Source organism: Malaclemys terrapin, chromosome 9, assembly GCF_027887155.1.
Source record: "Malaclemys terrapin pileata isolate rMalTer1 chromosome 9, rMalTer1.hap1, whole genome shotgun sequence".
NCBI classification, from domain to species: Eukaryota; Metazoa; Chordata; order Testudines; family Emydidae; genus Malaclemys; species Malaclemys terrapin.
In genome coordinates, this window is record NC_071513.1 from 46632687 (window position 1) to 46650596 (window position 17910).

General features: G+C 55.3%; 1 protein-coding gene across 3 annotated transcripts; it reads right to left on the minus strand.

Annotated features, from left to right (window-relative positions):
• Positions 1 to 838: 838 nt before the first annotated feature.
• On the minus strand, positions 839 to 17154 carry CCNB3 (cyclin B3). Of its 3 annotated transcripts, none has more exons than XM_054040073.1 (12): positions 17083 to 17154; positions 12520 to 12628; positions 11848 to 11931; positions 10943 to 11061; positions 9481 to 9574; positions 8722 to 8820; positions 7537 to 7629; positions 6649 to 6786; positions 4371 to 4526; positions 3190 to 3339; positions 2134 to 2264; positions 839 to 1139 (listed from the first exon to the last, which is right to left on the minus strand). In XM_054040073.1, the coding sequence occupies exons 2-12, from the start codon at positions 12607 to 12609 to the stop codon at positions 1070 to 1072; spliced, it is 1224 nt and encodes a 407-aa protein (XP_053896048.1). In that variant the 5' UTR covers positions 12610 to 12628; positions 17083 to 17154; the 3' UTR covers positions 839 to 1069. The 3 variants fall into 3 exon arrangements, with proteins under 3 accessions (XP_053896048.1, XP_053896047.1, XP_053896049.1); XM_054040072.1 differs by lacking the exon at positions 17083 to 17154 and adding an exon at positions 14142 to 14225; XM_054040074.1 differs by lacking the exon at positions 17083 to 17154 and adding an exon at positions 14183 to 14224.
• Positions 17155 to 17910: the final 756 nt, after the last annotated feature.

Sequence of the window (17910 nt, forward strand, 5' to 3'; positions counted from 1 at the left end):
CTGTTCATTCCCTTTGAAGCACCTGGCATTGGCCACTGTTGGAAGACAGGATACTGGGCTGGATGGACCATTCATCTCACCCAGCATGGCTTTATGCTTCGGTATGTTTTTGCATAAAATCAAATGGCTCCATTTCTCATGTGCCACAATAACTCCACAATGATTTAATGCCATGGGTTTTTTCCCTTACTTCCCCTGTGATCTGAGCATCAAGCTGGCTTCTTCATCAATAATGATTCTGGAAGCTAAATTCAGGCCAGTGTGCGCCTGTAGAATCTCCTGGGGTTTTCAGGAGTATCTCAGCGTCCATTCGCCTCACTGATACAGGCAAAAGGAGGAAGAGTTGTTTTAAGACCATCTCCTATTTTGCAGGGTCGTCATTCAGCACACAGCTTGCAAAGCGCTACCATCTAGTGCCCATGTGGCAGTCACAGGCACATCCAGATAGCTCAGAACCAGGGGTTGGGATACAAGACCCAACCAGAAAGAATCCATTTATCGGCACTTCAGATGCAGGAAGCAGAGTCAGGAAGAACCCCACCGCGAGCTGTGAGCCCCTGGAGTTGTGCAACAGAGACTAGCACAATAGACTAGAGGAGGCCAGGTGTTACCCCAGCAAACCTCAAAGAAACAACCCTGCTAACCCTCCCCCCAGCACACCACCCCCACCCAGCTGTGTGACCATGGGCTACACATCACCCCTCCCACCCTTTGGCCTGTATTTCCATTGCAAGTTCCTTGGGGGCAGGGAGTGTCTTGCTAGGTATCCGTACAGCAAGGGGCCCTGACTTCACACCACTGCTGGGCTGGGAATACTAAACAGACTCTGCCAGGCGGGACAGATACACAATATTTTATTGACTTATTTTCATGTGTTTAGTCCCCCCAATAACACTTGCTACATTTTTTTCCCCCCTTTAACATTAAAAAGAAAAATCTATGTACAGACCTGTTTGGGCCAAGGAAGCAAATCTCTATATACAGGCTATTTACACATGGGCCACGCACCCCTCCTAGCCAAGGGCAGAGCTGCCAGCCCCCAAGAGGGCTGCTCACCCCGTCCCTTGGGCTAGCTCTTCAGAGCCACCTCCAACTTCAGCATGTCCATGGGAGCACTCTTGGCTACTTCGAAGAAGACCCTGAAAAGGTGACACAGGCCTGTTAGTGCGGCACATCCAGCGGAGGCACATAGCATAGGACAGGGTACCGGGGGGGGGGGGGGGGGAGGGGGGGGAGGGGGGGGAAGGGCAGGAGCTCCAGCCAGCCTGAAGGAAGTCTGCTGCAGCCAAATGCCTGTGGTCATTAGCAAAGGATTCCTTTCTCCAAAAAGAGTTCATTAGGCATTGGCGTTAAATCGGCTTGAGGTGCTCAGACTAGCAACCCTGCCCCCATGCCCTGTCCCTGCTGGCACATTCTCCAGTCACCACGGAGTCCTTCTGGGCACATGGGACCTGAGCTCCTAGCGTACAAGCCTTCCAGGCCCCCCCTTTACGCAGAGCAAAGGGCAAATTTCTCTCCCTTTCCAGGTTCTCTCCCTTTCAGGTGCTACCCGCCACCCCAGGCCTGCGGCATAAGTTCCAGGCCAGGGTGGCCCATGACTCCAGTGTGCAGGACGGTTTTGCTGGCTCTGCCCCTGCAGCAGCCACAGCCCAGCAAGGACCCCTTAGAGCACTGACATAGATTGTGGAATGCAGGCAGGTCCTTAGCCGTAGTACGGCGAACTCCTGCTGGGCCAGCCTCTGCCAGACTGCAGCTAGCCAGCCCAGGTGGCTCAATTGCTCCCCCCATTCTCGATGCAACAGGGCCAGGGTGTCAGAAGCCACAGCTAGCTCTAAAGAGAGGAAGATCAGAGCGACTGGGGGCAGCCAGTCCTTGCCATGCTGCATATCAACGTTCTGCAGAGCGCAGGCCAGAACGAAGTGATCACAATGGTCCCTTGGCAGCTGACACTGCACTTGGGGCCAAGGCAGCAGGGCATTCATATCGGGCTACAGCTTCACAGCTCCCGCCCCAGGCTGCCCAGGCAGGTGACATGCGCAGTTCAGCACCCCCTGCTGGCCAGTGGAAGAAATCTCTGGGCCCCAGCCCATCAGACACACCACAAACACACCGCAGCAAGGAGAGTCCACTCACCGGTGGGAGTACTTTGTGCGCACCGCCTTTAACTTGTCATCGTGCTGGTAGGTCAGCAGGAAGTTCAGCCTCTTCACCAGTGGATGGAGCTCCTGAGAGCTGTACCCGCTATAATACTCCAGTGTGGGGTTCTGCAACACGTTACAGGGAATCAGAGCCTGGACCAGCGCCCTTGCACATACACCCCGTGCTGCTTCTTCCAGGACACTGGGGATAGATCTGATCCCTGGGATGTCCTGACCCCATAACGGCTGCTTGGCTGGACTCCAGCGCAGACAGGACACGGATCACTTGCCCAATTTAAGTAACAGCTGAGTTTGCCTTCTCATTGTGAAGAGTAAGGAGCAGAGACAGGCCCAGTCAGGTCCCCACACGGAGCCTGTGCAGGTGGCCATCAGCAAACAGGGATACTGTGGCCAAAGATCCCAGGGATGGGGAGAGAGCAGCCAAGCACCAGAGTCAGCTGCCAGGGGCCAGCTATGGAGGATGAGAAGGCAGAGAATACCCCACTCCTGAGGCTGCTGAGGGCCTGGCTTGGAGAGTGTGGTGAGCTGCCCCCTTCTCGAACTCCCCCTGAAGGTACCAGGACCTGCCCAGTACAGCTGCCCCTACCCCAGGCTCCGCAGTCTCTGGAAATGGGGAGCTGGAGAGCAGGCGTGGGACTCAGCAGGATTAGGAACTCGGGCTCCACAGGCTCACATGGAGCTAGCTATCAGAGGCAAGGCCAAAGGAGAACCAGAAGGGGAGGGGCTTCCCCGTCCATCCGGGATTGAAAGTGCATCACTAGCTCAAGGCTGGGGGTTCCCGGCACAGACTGCTGGATCTGGGACCAACCCTCCCGCAGCCACGTTCCCAGCGGCTCCAGGACAGTGCCCACCTCTAGGAACAGAGACTGGGGGGGAAACCAGTCAAACACCACTGCTAGAGAGTCAGCAACAGCAGCCAAAGGGGCAGCCATTCCAGGCAGCCTCCTGCCCCTCGGGTCCAGAGAGCTAACCTGGACAGCCAACCTGGACAGCCAGGCATGGGGAAGGGCCAGGAGAGCAGGGCACTCACCCATCCGCCAAGGCTCTTCATCTTGAGGGCCAGGAGCAGGCAGCTGGCGGCCAGCTTGGAGGCGCTCTCCTGGACATAGTCATACTCCGGCAAGGTCATCTCGCAGATGAAGCGGGCCAGGGTCAGTGTCTCCATGCTGGCGTGAGTGCACTGGGACCGCGGGAGAAAAAAGGAGCTGTGGTGAGACCTTCCTGCTGGGCACCTGGTGAAGGGGAGATGCTGCCCCCAGAGCCAGGACATGGTCATGGGAGAGCACACTGTCTGCACTGGAGAACTCTGCTCAGCGCTGACTCCATGGGAGAGGCAGGTGGTCCCACCCAGCAGATAGCTGCTAGCTCACTGCAGTAAGGGTCCCGTTGGTGCTCAGCACAGGGGTGAGGAAGGGGGATGGGTCCCCCCCCCCCCCCCCATGGCCCAAGGGGAGAGTCACTGAGTGAGCCAGCCTGGCTGCCTGTCCAAGTCACTCAAGCCCAGCTGGGGTTGGCCCAACTGTCTCACTCCCCTGCCGGGGCAAGCCAGATCCAGACCTCTCCACGGAGGAGCCTCTGGCATCCAGGCCTGGACGCCTGCTCGTCTCCCACCCTGAGTGCCAGATGCTCCTGTCCCTTCTGGAGCCCACAGCCAAGTCAGCACTTGATTCCCCTCCCTGGCTGGGAGAGAGCTCTCTGCTGCGGGTGTGTCAGACAGAGCAGGGGGCACTACTAGGCAGGGGCAGAGGAGCCAGCCAGCGCTTCCACATGACCGAGATAGCCAGGCCTGCATGGACCAAAGAGCAAGCGGATGGAGGAGAAAGAGACATTGGTGCTCCTGGCACTGAGCATCCCGCTCTGCTCCCCTTGGTGCCCCGAGTCGGGACTTGCCTCCAGGGCACTGCAGTGCAGAAAGGAACGGCAGGTTTTAGCAGGAGTGATAGGACCCGGTGGATGGGGAGAAAGGAGAAAGCTTGTTTGCTGGTTACAGCCCCTCTGACAAGTTCACATTTTCCTTCGGGCGAAGGTGCAGCCTTTGCTCTCCCTGTGACACCACCCCCTTGTAGAGCGCTTTATGCCCACGTCGTGCTCATTTCCCCACCAGCAGCGCAATGTGATTGTGCCAGCTGGCTGGTGGGGGAGGGTGTCTGCCCACTGACCTCTAGCTGTGACCACCCACATCCTCCTCTAGTGGCAGAAATGGGGCCCCACCTTGGCAAACCTCCGCAGGAAGCGATATGGGATGGGAACATTGATGTCAAACTTCAGCGTGCGGAGGATACTCATTTCCATGGCAATCAACTCCTCCCTCTTGTAGGCATCGTCACAGATGTAGAGGAAGTCATCCACACACGGGGGGCAGCGCTCCTAAAGGGGAACAGCCACGGGAATGGTCAGCCCCACCTACACCCAGGCCAGTGCTGCCCCAGTCCCTAGGGGGTGCCGTGCTGAGTTGCCTGGCAGGGACTAAACTAAAACCCTGACCCCCTCGGGGTGAGATTTTCAGAAGCATCTAGTTGAACTTGGAGCATGAATCCCATTCACTTTCAGAGGTTGGCTCCCAATCCCCTTATGCATTTTTTTTTAAAATATAAAGATTTCCCTTCTGGCTCTTTAAAAACCCACTGGCACCTTCTGAGAGATGTGAACCCTATGGTCCTGGCTGGAGTTCAACTTGGATGAGGCCATGCTGCCCCCTAGGGACAGCCCTGCAGTCACAAATGCGATAACATCTCTCCGGAACTGCTCTGTATTGCTGCTGTTGAACAGCTGCCACGTTCTGTTCCAGAGATGGCTGCATTTCAGTGGTGGGCCAAATGTTCATTGAAGATGGGGCAGGCCGATGCAGAGTGCTTCACTTTCATCTAAGTTTTCCATGGGAAACTTATTTTCAGCAAAAACTCAAGATTGAAAGATTTTATTTGGGAAATGCCATTGCAGTGTCTCATGGGAGTTGTAGTTCAGGTGCCTCATGCTCCTGCTCTCCTCTATAGGATGGGCTTGACATCTTGCAGGATGCCCCAAAGTTTCCCCTCTTAGAAAGGGAAGGCCGTACATCATGGGAGATTTAGTCCAACCAGGGAGCCTAGACCATAGCAGAAAATCCAGCAGGAGACAACCCACCAACAATTCCCATAAGGTACAGCAGCAGTATATCTGGATTGAAATATCAGTTGGGGCATTTGATTGATTGATAGATAAATCAAGATTTTGATTGGAAAATTTTTGACCAGCCCTACCCCAGTCTCCCCACCTGGGTAACTTGCCCAAACTTTCACCTTTCAGGCTGGGGATTTCCACTATAATACTCAGAAGGTGGTGGGAAGAGGGGGACATCTCTCCAGCTTGGTTTGATTTTTGGCTACAGAGTGGGGTGTGGAATTCTTCCTCCTTTTTGGGCAGTGTCCCAACAAACTGCCAGCATCTGGAACAGCTGGGCTCCATTCCCAAGCACAGTGCATTGGAATGCTTTAACCAGCACTTGAGAGATCAAAAAGCTCATCAGCCCTTCTCACCAATGGCAGCATTCTCTCCTGAAAAAAGAACAGGAGTACTTGTGGCACCTTAGAGACTAACCAATGTATTAGAGCATAAGCTTTCGTGGACTACAGCCCACTTCTTCGGATGCATACAGAGTGGAATAAATATAGAGGAGATTATATATACAGATATGTGTATATATATCTCCTCTATATTTATTCCACTTTGTATGCATCCGAAGAAGTGGGCTGTGGTCCACGAAAGCTTATGCTCTAATACATTGGTTAGTCTCTAAGGTGCCACAAGTACTCCTGTTCTTTTTGCGGATACAGACTAACACGGCTTATACTCTGAATTCTCTCCTGAGACTCCCTTCCCCCCCTTCCTGTTTCCTCCTTCGACTAGGAAATTAAATGCAAAAACTTGAGTTAATCCTGTGTTGTGGCTTCAATGCTCCCAAGTCAGGTGTAACATTACCACCACCGTGCTGTGGAGCAATCCATGCAGCTCTTCCTCCCTTGTTAAGGTTAGTTGCTCAGTGGCAGCTATCGCAGAACACTCGGTCCATAGGACATGCACCAAGGTCCAAGTTCATAGGGCAGCTTTAGCATTTGGAACGTCCCAACTGCCTGATCTTTCCCCCTTTGCTGGTACAGCCCAGTTCACACCAGCATACGCTCCCAGGGATTTGCGTTAAAGTGGGACACTAACCAACAGGACTCGCCTAAGGGCTAACTAGGACCCAAGGGGTGAATTCCAGCCCACCACTCCCTTGATCCCAGCCTGCCTCCCCCCCCCCTCCCCCCGCTATTCCGGCACTGGGGCCTTTCGAGCAGCAATGGTCAATCACTACACTGTAGCCTTAGCCATGTGAGCAGCGTGGGGGGCTATGATGTGACTGCACAGCATGCCCCACATGTGTCTTCCTCTGGGCCTGTGTTACCCCCTGCCTACAAGCCAGGCTGCCCCCAACACCCTGTAGCCTCTGCCCAGGCCAGAGCTGGGTCACCTCAAACTTGGAAGCGATGAGGATGGCCGTGGAACCAATGAGCTGCAGCTTGTCCCTCATGCTCACCACCTCCACCAGGTAGTGATCCACCAGCTTCACTGCCAGGTACAGCGTCTCATGGTTCAGCTCAAAGTTCTCCTGGGGGGAGACAGATGGAATGGCACATGCCAGCCAGTGTGATCTACCCTGGGTGCAGTCACTCAGGGTTTGCTACATTCCCAAGCTGCCCTCCCAAGGCGGGCGCCTCATGCAGCAGGCTCAGGGCAAGGGGCAACAGAGCCCCTTACCCGCTCTGCTCCCGAGACTTGCCCACATACAGGCTGGGACTTGTTTTAGCAGCCAGGGGAAAATGCTTCCCATTCCCAGCCCCGGGGGTGAAGGTCATGTCTGCTGTTTTGCCCCAGGCTGCCCACCCCGAGTGCCCAGGCACAGATCAGTGTCGTTTGGCACAGGGAAGGGTCCCTGGCACCCCACTTGTCTGACTCGCCAGGCTGCTCCTCCTCTCTCCAGACTCCTGACGCACGCCCAGAAGAGAGTCAGGGCCAGCGTCTCCACGAGGTAACTGGCCCCTCCCAATGACTATGTGGAAATACAGTAAGCAGCTTCCTCCCCAGGCCTGCAGCCCCCTCTCCACTCACAGCCCTTTCACCCCCGCCACAAGCTAGGCTCACAGCTGCATGCAGCCGAGCCACATCACAGGGGCTAAGAGGTTTCTCTCCTCCACATGGCTTCTGCTCAAGCCTGCTGGGGAGGGAAGGCTGGTCTGCCCCACCTCCAGCTGGGTGGGTGGGTTTTTTTTTTTTTTTTTTTTTAAAACCACACACACACACACACCACACTCCTGGCAGTACATTTTCCCCACCACCACAAGGGAACCCGGATGTGCACCTGGACCTCCACCATCCAGTCCACCAGAATGGCTCTCATGTCCCTGCTGATGTCGTGCTGGTTCTCCATGTAGTTTGGGAGCAAGAACTTCTCCTGCCAAGGGAGCCACAGAGAGGCTGTTAGTGAATGAAGCCCACCCAGTGCAGCATGCGGGTAGGAGCCTGGAAAGGCTGAGTCCATGGCCCTGCCCTCCTGCAGGCAGGCTGCTAAGCTCTCTCCATGGCACCATGGCCAGGAGCTGCCGCTCACTCAGCCCCACTGTTGATGTAGGAGGATCCCACCCCCTACCCAAGCCCAGTTGTGCCTCTAATGGCACCAACTTTCGTGATGGGCTGGACGCTAGAGCCCAGCTGATCCTACCCCAAGATGCTCATCCCTCCTGGGGTCAGCCAGCCCTGCTACATCAGGGGAAGGGGCCAACCACGGCCCCCAGCAGGGATTAGTGGCTGGGAGGACAGTTCCCGCCAGAAGGTGCCATCCACACAGACAGCGCTGCAAGGAGAGCGGCTGTAACTGGGCTTCACCATGCAGAGGTGAGCTAGGAGCCCAGCCTGCTTCCCCTGCTGGGCCAGTGAGCAGCACAGCTGGAGGGGAAATGGCCACCAGGACCTGCCCAGGGCTTCTCAGGGAGACTCAGTGCTATGGGCAGAGCAGCCATCAGCCAAGTGGAACCAATCACCCTGCCAAGGGCCAGACAGCCTCCTGCCAGGAGAGCCCTGGGCTCCAGAGAAGCTGCACGGAGCAGGCAGCGGGAACAGAGACCTGTACGTAACAGGATGCCTGGAGCTAGTTTGCCCGCTTGGAAAGAGCGAAAGGCTGAGCCAAGCCAGCCAGGACATGAGCCAGGGGCTTTTGGAAATAAAGTTTTATGCGTCAAGTGCTAAGGCGCAACCTGCCTGCCCTCCCAATGCACCAGCCCCAGATCTGCAATGCCATGAAATGCGGCAGACAAATGCACTGGAGGGGGCTGCACTCTTTTCTGGAGACAATGGGACTTTCAGACCCTAGGGGCCTCGGCCTGACATTCTAGCTCCTTCCTGTGCCTGATGCCTCCAGAGCCAGCCTAGCATCCCCAGGGCGTCAAGCCAGCGAGCTCTGAGAGGCTGGGCCAATCCAGCAGAGGAGGAAGGAGAGACGGGCAAAGCTGAGATCCCTGTGCCTGAGCCCTCCCCGAGTGCCACACACCTCTCTCTCCTTCATGTAATTGAAGATCTCCTTGGCGTACTCGGCGCTGGCGTACGGGTCTCCCAGCTGCTCCTTGTCAATGTCCTCAATGGCAGGCACCTGCGTGAAAGGCAAGGGGGTTGGGAGATACCTCTGGGACAGCAGAGAGACAAGGCCCAAGCACTCATGACAACGAGGCACAGAGCGATGGCTGGTCAGGCACTGGGCTGCCAGCCCCAGACTGCTTTGCCAACGCGCCTCTCTCAGTTAGCAGAGGAGTGTCCACAACTATGTGGCAAACCCCAGCCTGGAACACAGCAGGCGCTGCATCCCCTGTCACTGTGTTTCATCCTGCTCTGCAACTCCTCTCGTGCTGCTCTCCCAGCTCACCTGGCAGGACTTTTCTGTAGCAGTTTGCCTACGTGGCCTGCAGGAGACAGACCTGCCCCAACCCAGTGTTCAGGGAAAATTAGCTGCCAGATCCCATCTGTGTAGCCCAGCAGCTGGGGAGGGGGCAAGGTGCAGCTTGGCGCAAGCAGACGGACAGGGCCAGAGGCTTGGACCCCCACAGGGTGAGCAGTCGAGGCAGCAATTGCAGGCAGTGCTTCGGTATCCCCAGGAAGAAGTGAACGAGTGCCTTCTAGGGACAGTGTAAGGCCAGGACACTTCCCTCCTGCAAGGAGTGCAATGCCAGCATACCAGCTGAGCCCCATGTGCTGTTCACACCCATCGCCCTCCCAGGGGCCACTAGGTTGGCAGTGAGCACCCGATTCCACTGACCTGTGTGGGTGCTGGCTCCTCCGGCACCGGGTCATTTTTGGGAACCAGTTTGGGATCAACAGGCACCTCAGCTGGGGGAGTTTTCCTTGTTGACCTAACAGAAGCAGCCAAGAGTGGGTCAGACACTGCAAGAGGCCGAGCTCAGGGGCAGGGAGGTGTTGGTCATCCAGTGCCCCAGAAATCACCAGATCGCATCAGACCAGGGTATAGCTAGCCCAGGGTCCCCTCTCCAATAGTGCCCTGTAATAGCTGCTTCAGCGGCAGGGGCAAGAACCGCCCCCCTGCCAAGTGAACAAAGACACCTGCGCATGAGGGAAATGTCTTTCCCATCCATGATTGGCTGATACCCTGAGGCAGGCTTTACAGCCCTGCCAATATTTTATCTTGACTAACATCACCATGAAGGTTCCCGTTATCCACATCGACACCCAAACTTTCCTTGAATTCCACTAAGCTCTTGGCCTACATGAGATCTTGTGACAGAGTTCCACAGGCCAACCATCCATTGTATGGAAAAGGCATTTTCCTTTAGCAGTTTTATATGGAATGGCTTTCAATTCCATTGAAGTCCCCTTATCTTTGTGTTAGGACGACAAGGATCTCCTGATCTGTCCCCTCCATACTACTCCCTTCGTACACCTACCTCACATCCCCTATTAGTCTCCTCTCCAAGGCATGCAATCCCCATCTCTCTTCCTAGGAGTTTTTCCAAGACCCTGAATCTTCTCACTAAGGACACACACGTCTGCCATCTCCTTTCAGACAGGGTGATTATAACTGTCTAGCATCCGTGGGCAGCATGCCCCCATCGGCATTTGACTATTTTCCAATAACAACACCCCTTCCTTCCACATCCCAGCCTCCCATTTGTCTTTAGCTGCAGCCACATCCCCTGGGATTTCCCTTCTTCCCTGTGCATCAGTCAGCCAGGATGGAGGGATGTCCCTTTACCCCTCCCCCCCCCCCCCATTTTACACCGGGGGCCTGGCCTGCAGCTTCTCCCACTCCATTTTCTCAATTATCCTCCTAGTTCCCCACTGGAGGGGAGCTTACCATGGCCGCAGATCCCGCCAGCAAGCAACCTGAGCACATTCCCAATGGCAAAAGCCTCTCCGAGGACACCCCACCCTCCCAGCTGGCAAAGGGTCCTACCATTAGAGCCCCCAGCTCCACCACCAAGAGACCCTGACAGTCAAGAAGCATTGGCACAGAGACCCTGACAGTCAAGAAGCATTGGCACAGAGAGACATTAAGCCTTTGGAGACTGACCCTCTGCCAGAGGGTCTCCTTGGGCTGCAGCCTGGAAAGCGACAGCACTGTGCGAGCCAGTACTGGTGCTAGCCACAGGGACAGCGACTCAGATAACAGGGTAAGCGTGTCCATCAGAGCGAGGAGCAGTGCGGCCGCAAGGGGTGGGAGGGGCTGGGGCTGCATCAGGGCTGTCCCACAGAGAGTTACTCACTTTTTAAAGTTGATCTCATTGTTCTTCAAGACCCCCAGAGCAGCTGTGCCCTTCTGCGCCTTCCTGGGACCTGCCTTCGCAGCATCCTTCTTCCTCAGGCCAGCCTGGTTCTTGTGAGCCTGGCAGGTGAGAGGGCAATGCTGGGAGCACAGCATGACACAGAGGGGCAGCCTGGCCAGGCTCCCCAGCATCGCCACTCCAGGCCAATGGGGGCGGCCAGCAGATACCTCGGCCCGCGCCACTTCCCACAGCCCCCATTGGCCTGGAGCAGCGAACCTCAGCCAGTGGGAGCAGCGATCGTCCGAACCTGTGGACACGGCAGGTAAACAAACCGGCCCGGCCTGCCAGGGGGCTTACCCTGGCGGGCCACATGCCAAAGGTGGCTGATCCCTGGTCTAGAAGGACCCCGGTGAGGTGTAGGGCACGTCCAATACAGGGCAGCCAATGAAAGGAGCTAGTGCCTCCTAAGCAAACAGGTTCGCTGCCTGGGTTGCCTGCAGACTATTGATAGTTGTGAAGTTTCACTGGGTGTTGATTCCACCCAGTCTTAGCAGGGAAAATATTTTAATGTTAACATCAGCATGGTCTAGTGGTTAGAGCACAGGGCTGGGACACGGAAGAAGAGTTTGTTCCCAGATCAGAGTGTAAGGACTAATATATGGGAGCATGGTCTTTTTATCAGAGCAATGGACCAGGCATCAGGACCCCTGGTCCCCCACCCCCAAGCCCATGCATGAGCCAGCAAAGATGTATGGTGCCTCTCCAGAGAGGCACAATACAAGACCAGGAAACAGGACGGGGAGACAAGGTAGAAATGAAACATTCAGCTCGGAGAGGAACCTTGCCCATCCAGCTCCCCCACAAGCTTCTTCCCCCCAATCCCCACAGCAGTGCTGTGTCCTTACATTAGTGATGTCTCCGAAGGCTGACCTCTTCTTGGGTGCCCCCTGGGGTGAGGACGGGGACCTCTTTGCTTGAAAGCTCTCCTCCTAGAGCAAGGAGCAGATGATTGAGACGGCATGCTGGACCCAACCTCACCAGGCATGAAGCTCCTCCGCCACCCTTCCCTTGGCAGCCATGCCCAGAGCATGGGACGTGGCACCAAAGATACCAGCTTCAGGAGAACAAAGCAGTCGAGGTGGGGCTGGAAGCATCTTGTATTCTCACAGCTCCAGCTGTGATAGGTTTCTGCCCCCCAATGCCGCAGTAGCTGAGTCTGATATATCAACCTCACCAAACCCTGTTGAGGGGGAAAGTGGGGGCAGGCTAGACCCCAGCTTACAGATAGGGTTTGAGGCTGCGTGACTTGCCCAAAGGGCAACAGGCCAGACTGCAGCACTGTAGGGGCCAGCCCAGAGCTTTAAAGCATTAACACGACTGAAGTGCTGGAACCAATCTTGGCCCAACTCTTAGAAGAGGGAGAAGCCATCTTTTCCTGTGGCCTCCCAACTCCAGGGACCAGCCCGCACCTTTACCAGCGAAGGCCCCATTGCTACCCTCGGAGTGAGCAATCCATATGTACCCATAGCCCCAGCTCCCAGCAGGGCAGGAGAAAATTATTAGCCCCACAGACTCACCTTCTCGGGTCTGACATTTTCCACTGCTCCTGCTTTGCCAGGCCGTAGCTGTTTACTGCCTGTGGTCTTGGAGTTGCGTGGCACTGGCATCTTCTCTGCCCAAGCACACCTGCACACACAGACAAGAGATGCCTCCAAAATGCTGACTAATTATTTTAATGCACTTTACAGACTCAAGGCCTCAGCCTCCCCCATGCAGTGGGCAAACAGCCTTTATCCTTACCTCACAGATGGGGAAACCGAGGCATGGGGAGGGGAAAGGATTTGCCCAATGGCACCCAGTAAGCAGCGTTAGGAGACATGGGTTTATTTTCTATCCATACTCCTCTGTTATCATCCAGACCACAGAGCAGTGACTACAAACCTCTGCCCCACCCCAGGGACTTTAGCAGCAGCTCAGCTGCAGTTCAGACACAACCTTTAATACATGCACCCACCTCACAGGCCGAGAATAGCCCGTTGGGATCAAACAGTAGCCACCACCTCCCACAGCTCCCAGTGACTCACCTCACAGCCTGGGAAGCAATGACCCCTCCCACCCCCACCTCCCACTCCCACCCGCCTCATCCCTCACGGTCTGGCTTTTCAGGTGCTACTGTGAGCCACAGTTGCTTCTCCAGGCCAATGGCTCCTCTCTCCACAGCTTTCAGTCCAAGGGACCTTGGGTCATGGCCACCCCCATTCTATTACCTTCTGATCGGGGAGCAATGCAACAAGCCCCAGGAGAATGCACAAGAACCACCCTGTTGTCATGGGGAAAAGGCAACGGGATGAGGCAGCTTCTGCAGGATCCCGTTAAGGCAACTGTTGCCCTGCCATGGCTCCATTGCAGCATTTTCCCTGGGCTGCAAAGCTGCTTTGAGGAAGGCGAGTGGCACAGAAGCCGAGCTAGTCTGGGGGCCTTCTCATGTGAGGAGGGGAAGAACCACTGCTAGGGCATGCAAGCCAGGGTGAGCATACTCCCTATTTAACTCTTTGAATGCCACTGGGGTCCCATGGAAATAACTGGGAGCATTCCAAAGGCCAGGAAGGAGGTCTGGGCCTTTGTCCGTGGGGTAGCAAGAGGGCTGAGGCAACAGGAAGGCAGGAAGGATGCTGGCAGGTGGGTTTGGTTGTTAGGAGCGGCGGGTGGGCACTAGTCAGCAGTAGTTTGCAGGCAAGTCTACCTATCCAGAGCGTTGGAGGTACTGAAGAAGATGCAGGCATTAGGGAGGTAAAAGAGGAGAGGAGCATGCCAAAAAAAATCCCTGCACACACCCATGTGCCCCTGCAGACCCTCATCTGCAGGGCTGCAGAGAACCAGACACTTCTCCCTCAGGGCTGGCTGGCTGCTGAGGGACATGATGAACGGGACACCAGCAGGCCAGTACCAAGCTGGTGACAGCAAGCTGTCCAGCAGAAGATCCAGATATAAGACCAACTGTAAGACCTTCGCTTCCTGGCCCCCAAAATAGGATATTTAGTTACAATTCAGATAGAATTCAGTCTATCCTGCTCTGCTTCTTCCTCCCTCCCATTACTCTGCCAGGGGGCTGGCAGTTAGGGTCCAGCTGGAAACGAGGTTGAATCGAAGTAGTGGTGTGCGAGGTAGGGCTGGGAGGAAGCAGATGTTATTAATGTACCTAACGACCATCCAAGATCAGAGCTCCATTGTGCTAGGTACCGTATAAATAGAACAGCAGAAGGTCCACACTCCAAAGAGCTTGTAATCTACATGGGGGGAGGGGGGAAGGAGGGAAGGGATAGAACACATCAGCTGAGCGAACCATGTGATGGCTGCAAATCATAGAATCATAGCATATCAGGGTTGGAAGGGACCTCAGGAGGTCATTTAGTCCAACCCCCTGCTCAAAGCAGGACCAATCCCCAACTAAATCATCCCAGCCAGGGCTTTGTCAAGCCGGGCCTTAATAGCATGTTAATCCCATGATTAAATGGAAAGAAAAGGGAAGGCGAGGAGGGTGCAGGGCAGGGGAGAAGATGGTAAGAGGGGTAGTATGGAGAGAAGCAGAGGTGAAGAGATTGAGGAAGGGGGTTGGAGCAATAATCCAATCAGAACTGCAGAAAGGTCTCTGGATGTCTGAAGGTCCCTGCCTTGGCTGCTTCTGCAGTTGCTCCTATCAGCTGGAGTATCTGTCTGGTTCCTCTCTGTAGTTTGCACCCTCGCCTGCCCCTCCTCTGGGAAACAGAGACCCCATTGGCTTGCACTCTGAGAAGCTAGAGTAGCCCATCTTCACCTGTCTTCCAGTCAGTCTGATGCAGAGGAGATCTGCTCTTGTTAGAAAGCCAAACAAAATCACCCCAGCGTGTTGAGGGCCTAGTCTGTTCAGTGCCTTTGGCAGTGCCAATCCCAACACCTGGTGTAGCTCCAAGGAACACAAACCAACAAACCAAGGCAGGGATAGCTCATACCCACAGGAGTTGAAAAGCCTCTTGTTCAAATCTGGAGACCTACACCATGCTGCCAGGCCAGGCCAGCCCAGGGGCAGAATGCAGCCTAGAGTGACTTTCCAGACAAGCTCCCACCAGCACTGCTGTTCTCCCACATACAGCCCAAACCACACCACCCAGTCATTACAGTTTCCATTGACTCCAGTGGCTACTATGACATCGCCCCTCCACAAATGAACCCTGATATGTGGATCCCCCTTCCTGCTCAGCCGCCATTTTCAGACAGCATGTTACAAAGCGTTTCCCAGCATCTATATATCGGCCAATACCCAACTCTTAATTTTCATCCATAGATCACAGAGCCACGAGAGGAGCATCATTACCACCATTTTACAGATGGAGAAACTGAGGCACGGGGCAATGAACTGACTTGCCTGAGGTCACCCAGCAATCCCATGGCAGAGCTGGGACTAGAACCCATCTTCTGGGTGCTCTATCCACTAGGCATCACTGCTTTAAGAGAGGGGGAGACAGGAGGGCAAAGCAACTGTCTATATGGCTTTGGAGCTGGATTATCAGCCCTGGAGACTTATTGGCCTGTTTACTCACAGAACAGGTACAGATGGGCACCAACATGGCAAGCTACCCACTCACAATGCCCCAGCCAATGCACTTCAACCTTGACCTAGAATAGGCCTCATTAGTGTCAGCTGTTATGGATTGTGAGTGAGCCCCCCCCGCCCTCACTAGGAGCTGGACAGAGACATGCTCTCCCCAGCCAGGCACTATATGAGAGCAATTTTGACACTGCAGCTAGATCCCAAGCAGTTGTAATGAGCCCATTGCCAAAACAGCTGAGCACCTGCCTGCCAGGCCAGATGTGAACTAGTGATCTAGATGTGAAAGGCTCTATGGTCCAGGCCTGTAGCTGTTTGCATGTTTGTTTTTGCATTAAGTGGCCGGTCTGAGCCACCTAAGGGCAGCAGCCCATGCTGTGACATTTGGGGATGTCAACATCACCCTCCTCCCCTTTAAACTAAGTATGCTTGGGACCAAATCCATGCTTTGTGTGACTGTACTGAAGTCATGGGAGTTGTGTGGGAAGGTAAATATGGGCTTTTGTCCTCTGGTTAAGTTGAGGGAGGGGGGCAAATGGACAGAACACTTTCCTACAGTGCCATCAAGCAGTCATTCCACTAGTCATTCCTTCATTCCTACCCCCTTCTCAAAGACAGCCCTGGAATGTGTGCTCTAAGTCAACAAGGTTAATTATAGTCTGGAGCCAGAGCACATCACACCACGGACACATCTCAGGTGCTTTAACAATAGGGCACTTGGTGGAAAACAAGCCATAATTTTAGCAACTGGGATTAGGTTTTCCAGGACCTTCCGACCTGGCTCAGAAACCTGGATTTCCCCAAAGCTCTGCAGTATGACAGGAACAATGGCTACATATTACAACTGGCTTGGTTTACAATATCCACACAACAGAGATTCAAAAGACACAACTGAGTTAGCTAATCCACATAGACAGGGATGACTGAGCTACTGTTTGGAGACACATTATGGATAAAACCATCCAATCAGAGGAGAGCCATCCAGCAAGGGAAATGAGGCCAGTACAAATCTCATCACCAGGCAGCTACCCCCAGCCACAAGAGATTTGAATTTGCACCTTCTCCCGGAATCACTGAACTTTAGCTCAGGGTGAAGGAATCTGGAACAGCCGCCCCCATTCTCTAATCAACCCTGAAGCCTTATAAACTGTTCTTTCCCTCCCATCCCTGCTCGGTGTCAACCCCCCCCCCGCGGACTGCAGGCCCCGGAGGGAGGAATCAACAGCTGCCGAAGCTCGCTGCCGAAGCTCCCTGCCAACCCCACAGCGATTTCGCAGGCGATGCACAGGGAAAGGGCAGCAAGGAGCCGTGGGGAAGCGCAGGCCGCAGGAAGGACAAAGGGCAGGTCATCCCCGGGCCACATGCCGAAGGGGAGGCGCAACGCGGGTGCATGTGCGCAGGTGGGGGAACGCTGGCACCCTGGGCAGTGGGGGAGGGGGCTGGCACGCCGGGGGGGCTGCAGAGTGGGCCGGACACGACAGGGAGGGGCCGGGGAAGTGCAGCCTACCTACGGGGAGATAGGCAGATATAGGAACCCGCCCGGCCCCGAGCTCACCTGGCTTCTCAGCTCCCGGCCTCCACCCAAGAGCTGCGGCTACTACTGCACAATGTGGATTTGAAAACTGCGGCCCTGGCAGGAGGCAGCCTGCGATTGGCCAATCGGAAGCCAATGAGCGAGCCAGACTGAATGCGGTTGCTAAGGGCGGTGCATAGCGTTTTTAAAATCGGCTCCCTCAGCCAATGGAGAAATGGCTTCCCGGCGAGTGGGCGGGCCAAGAAACACAGGGGGCGAGATCTTCCTATCCGCCATTTTCATTGGCTGGGAACTCGCAAGGTGGCGCGTCTTGTTTTAAATTGACCTTAAAGAGCCAGACAGCGGGGAAAGTGTTAGCAGCTGCCGGAGCAGGGAGGGACTAGGGCGGGGATTACTCCTGCCAGGGCCTGTTTCCCCTCCCCCCGGGCCTGACCCCCTCACCAGGGAGTCCCCCGCCCTTGCTCCACCTCCTGCTCCTACACAGCCACTGTGGCACAGGGACTCCAAAATGTGGATGGGGGCCAGAGTAACACCCCTTAGGGGTTGCCAACTTTTTGAACCAACAAAACCAAACACCCAGGCCCCACCCCTTCTCCGAGGCCCCGCCCCACTCCCTCCATCTCCCCTCCCTCCATCACTCGCTCTCCCGCACCCTCACTCACTCATTGCCTGGGGAGCAGTGAGGTAGCCAGGTTCTAAGAGCAGGGGGAGCGAACACATAAAAAAAGGTGCCATCCGCTGCGAAGAAAAAGAAAAACCCAAGTCTGGCCGCTGAAGACTGAGCTGCCTGCTCTCAGCTTGGTATTCTTGCGCTTCAGGGTGGGGGAAAGCAAGTCCAAAAGTTCCATG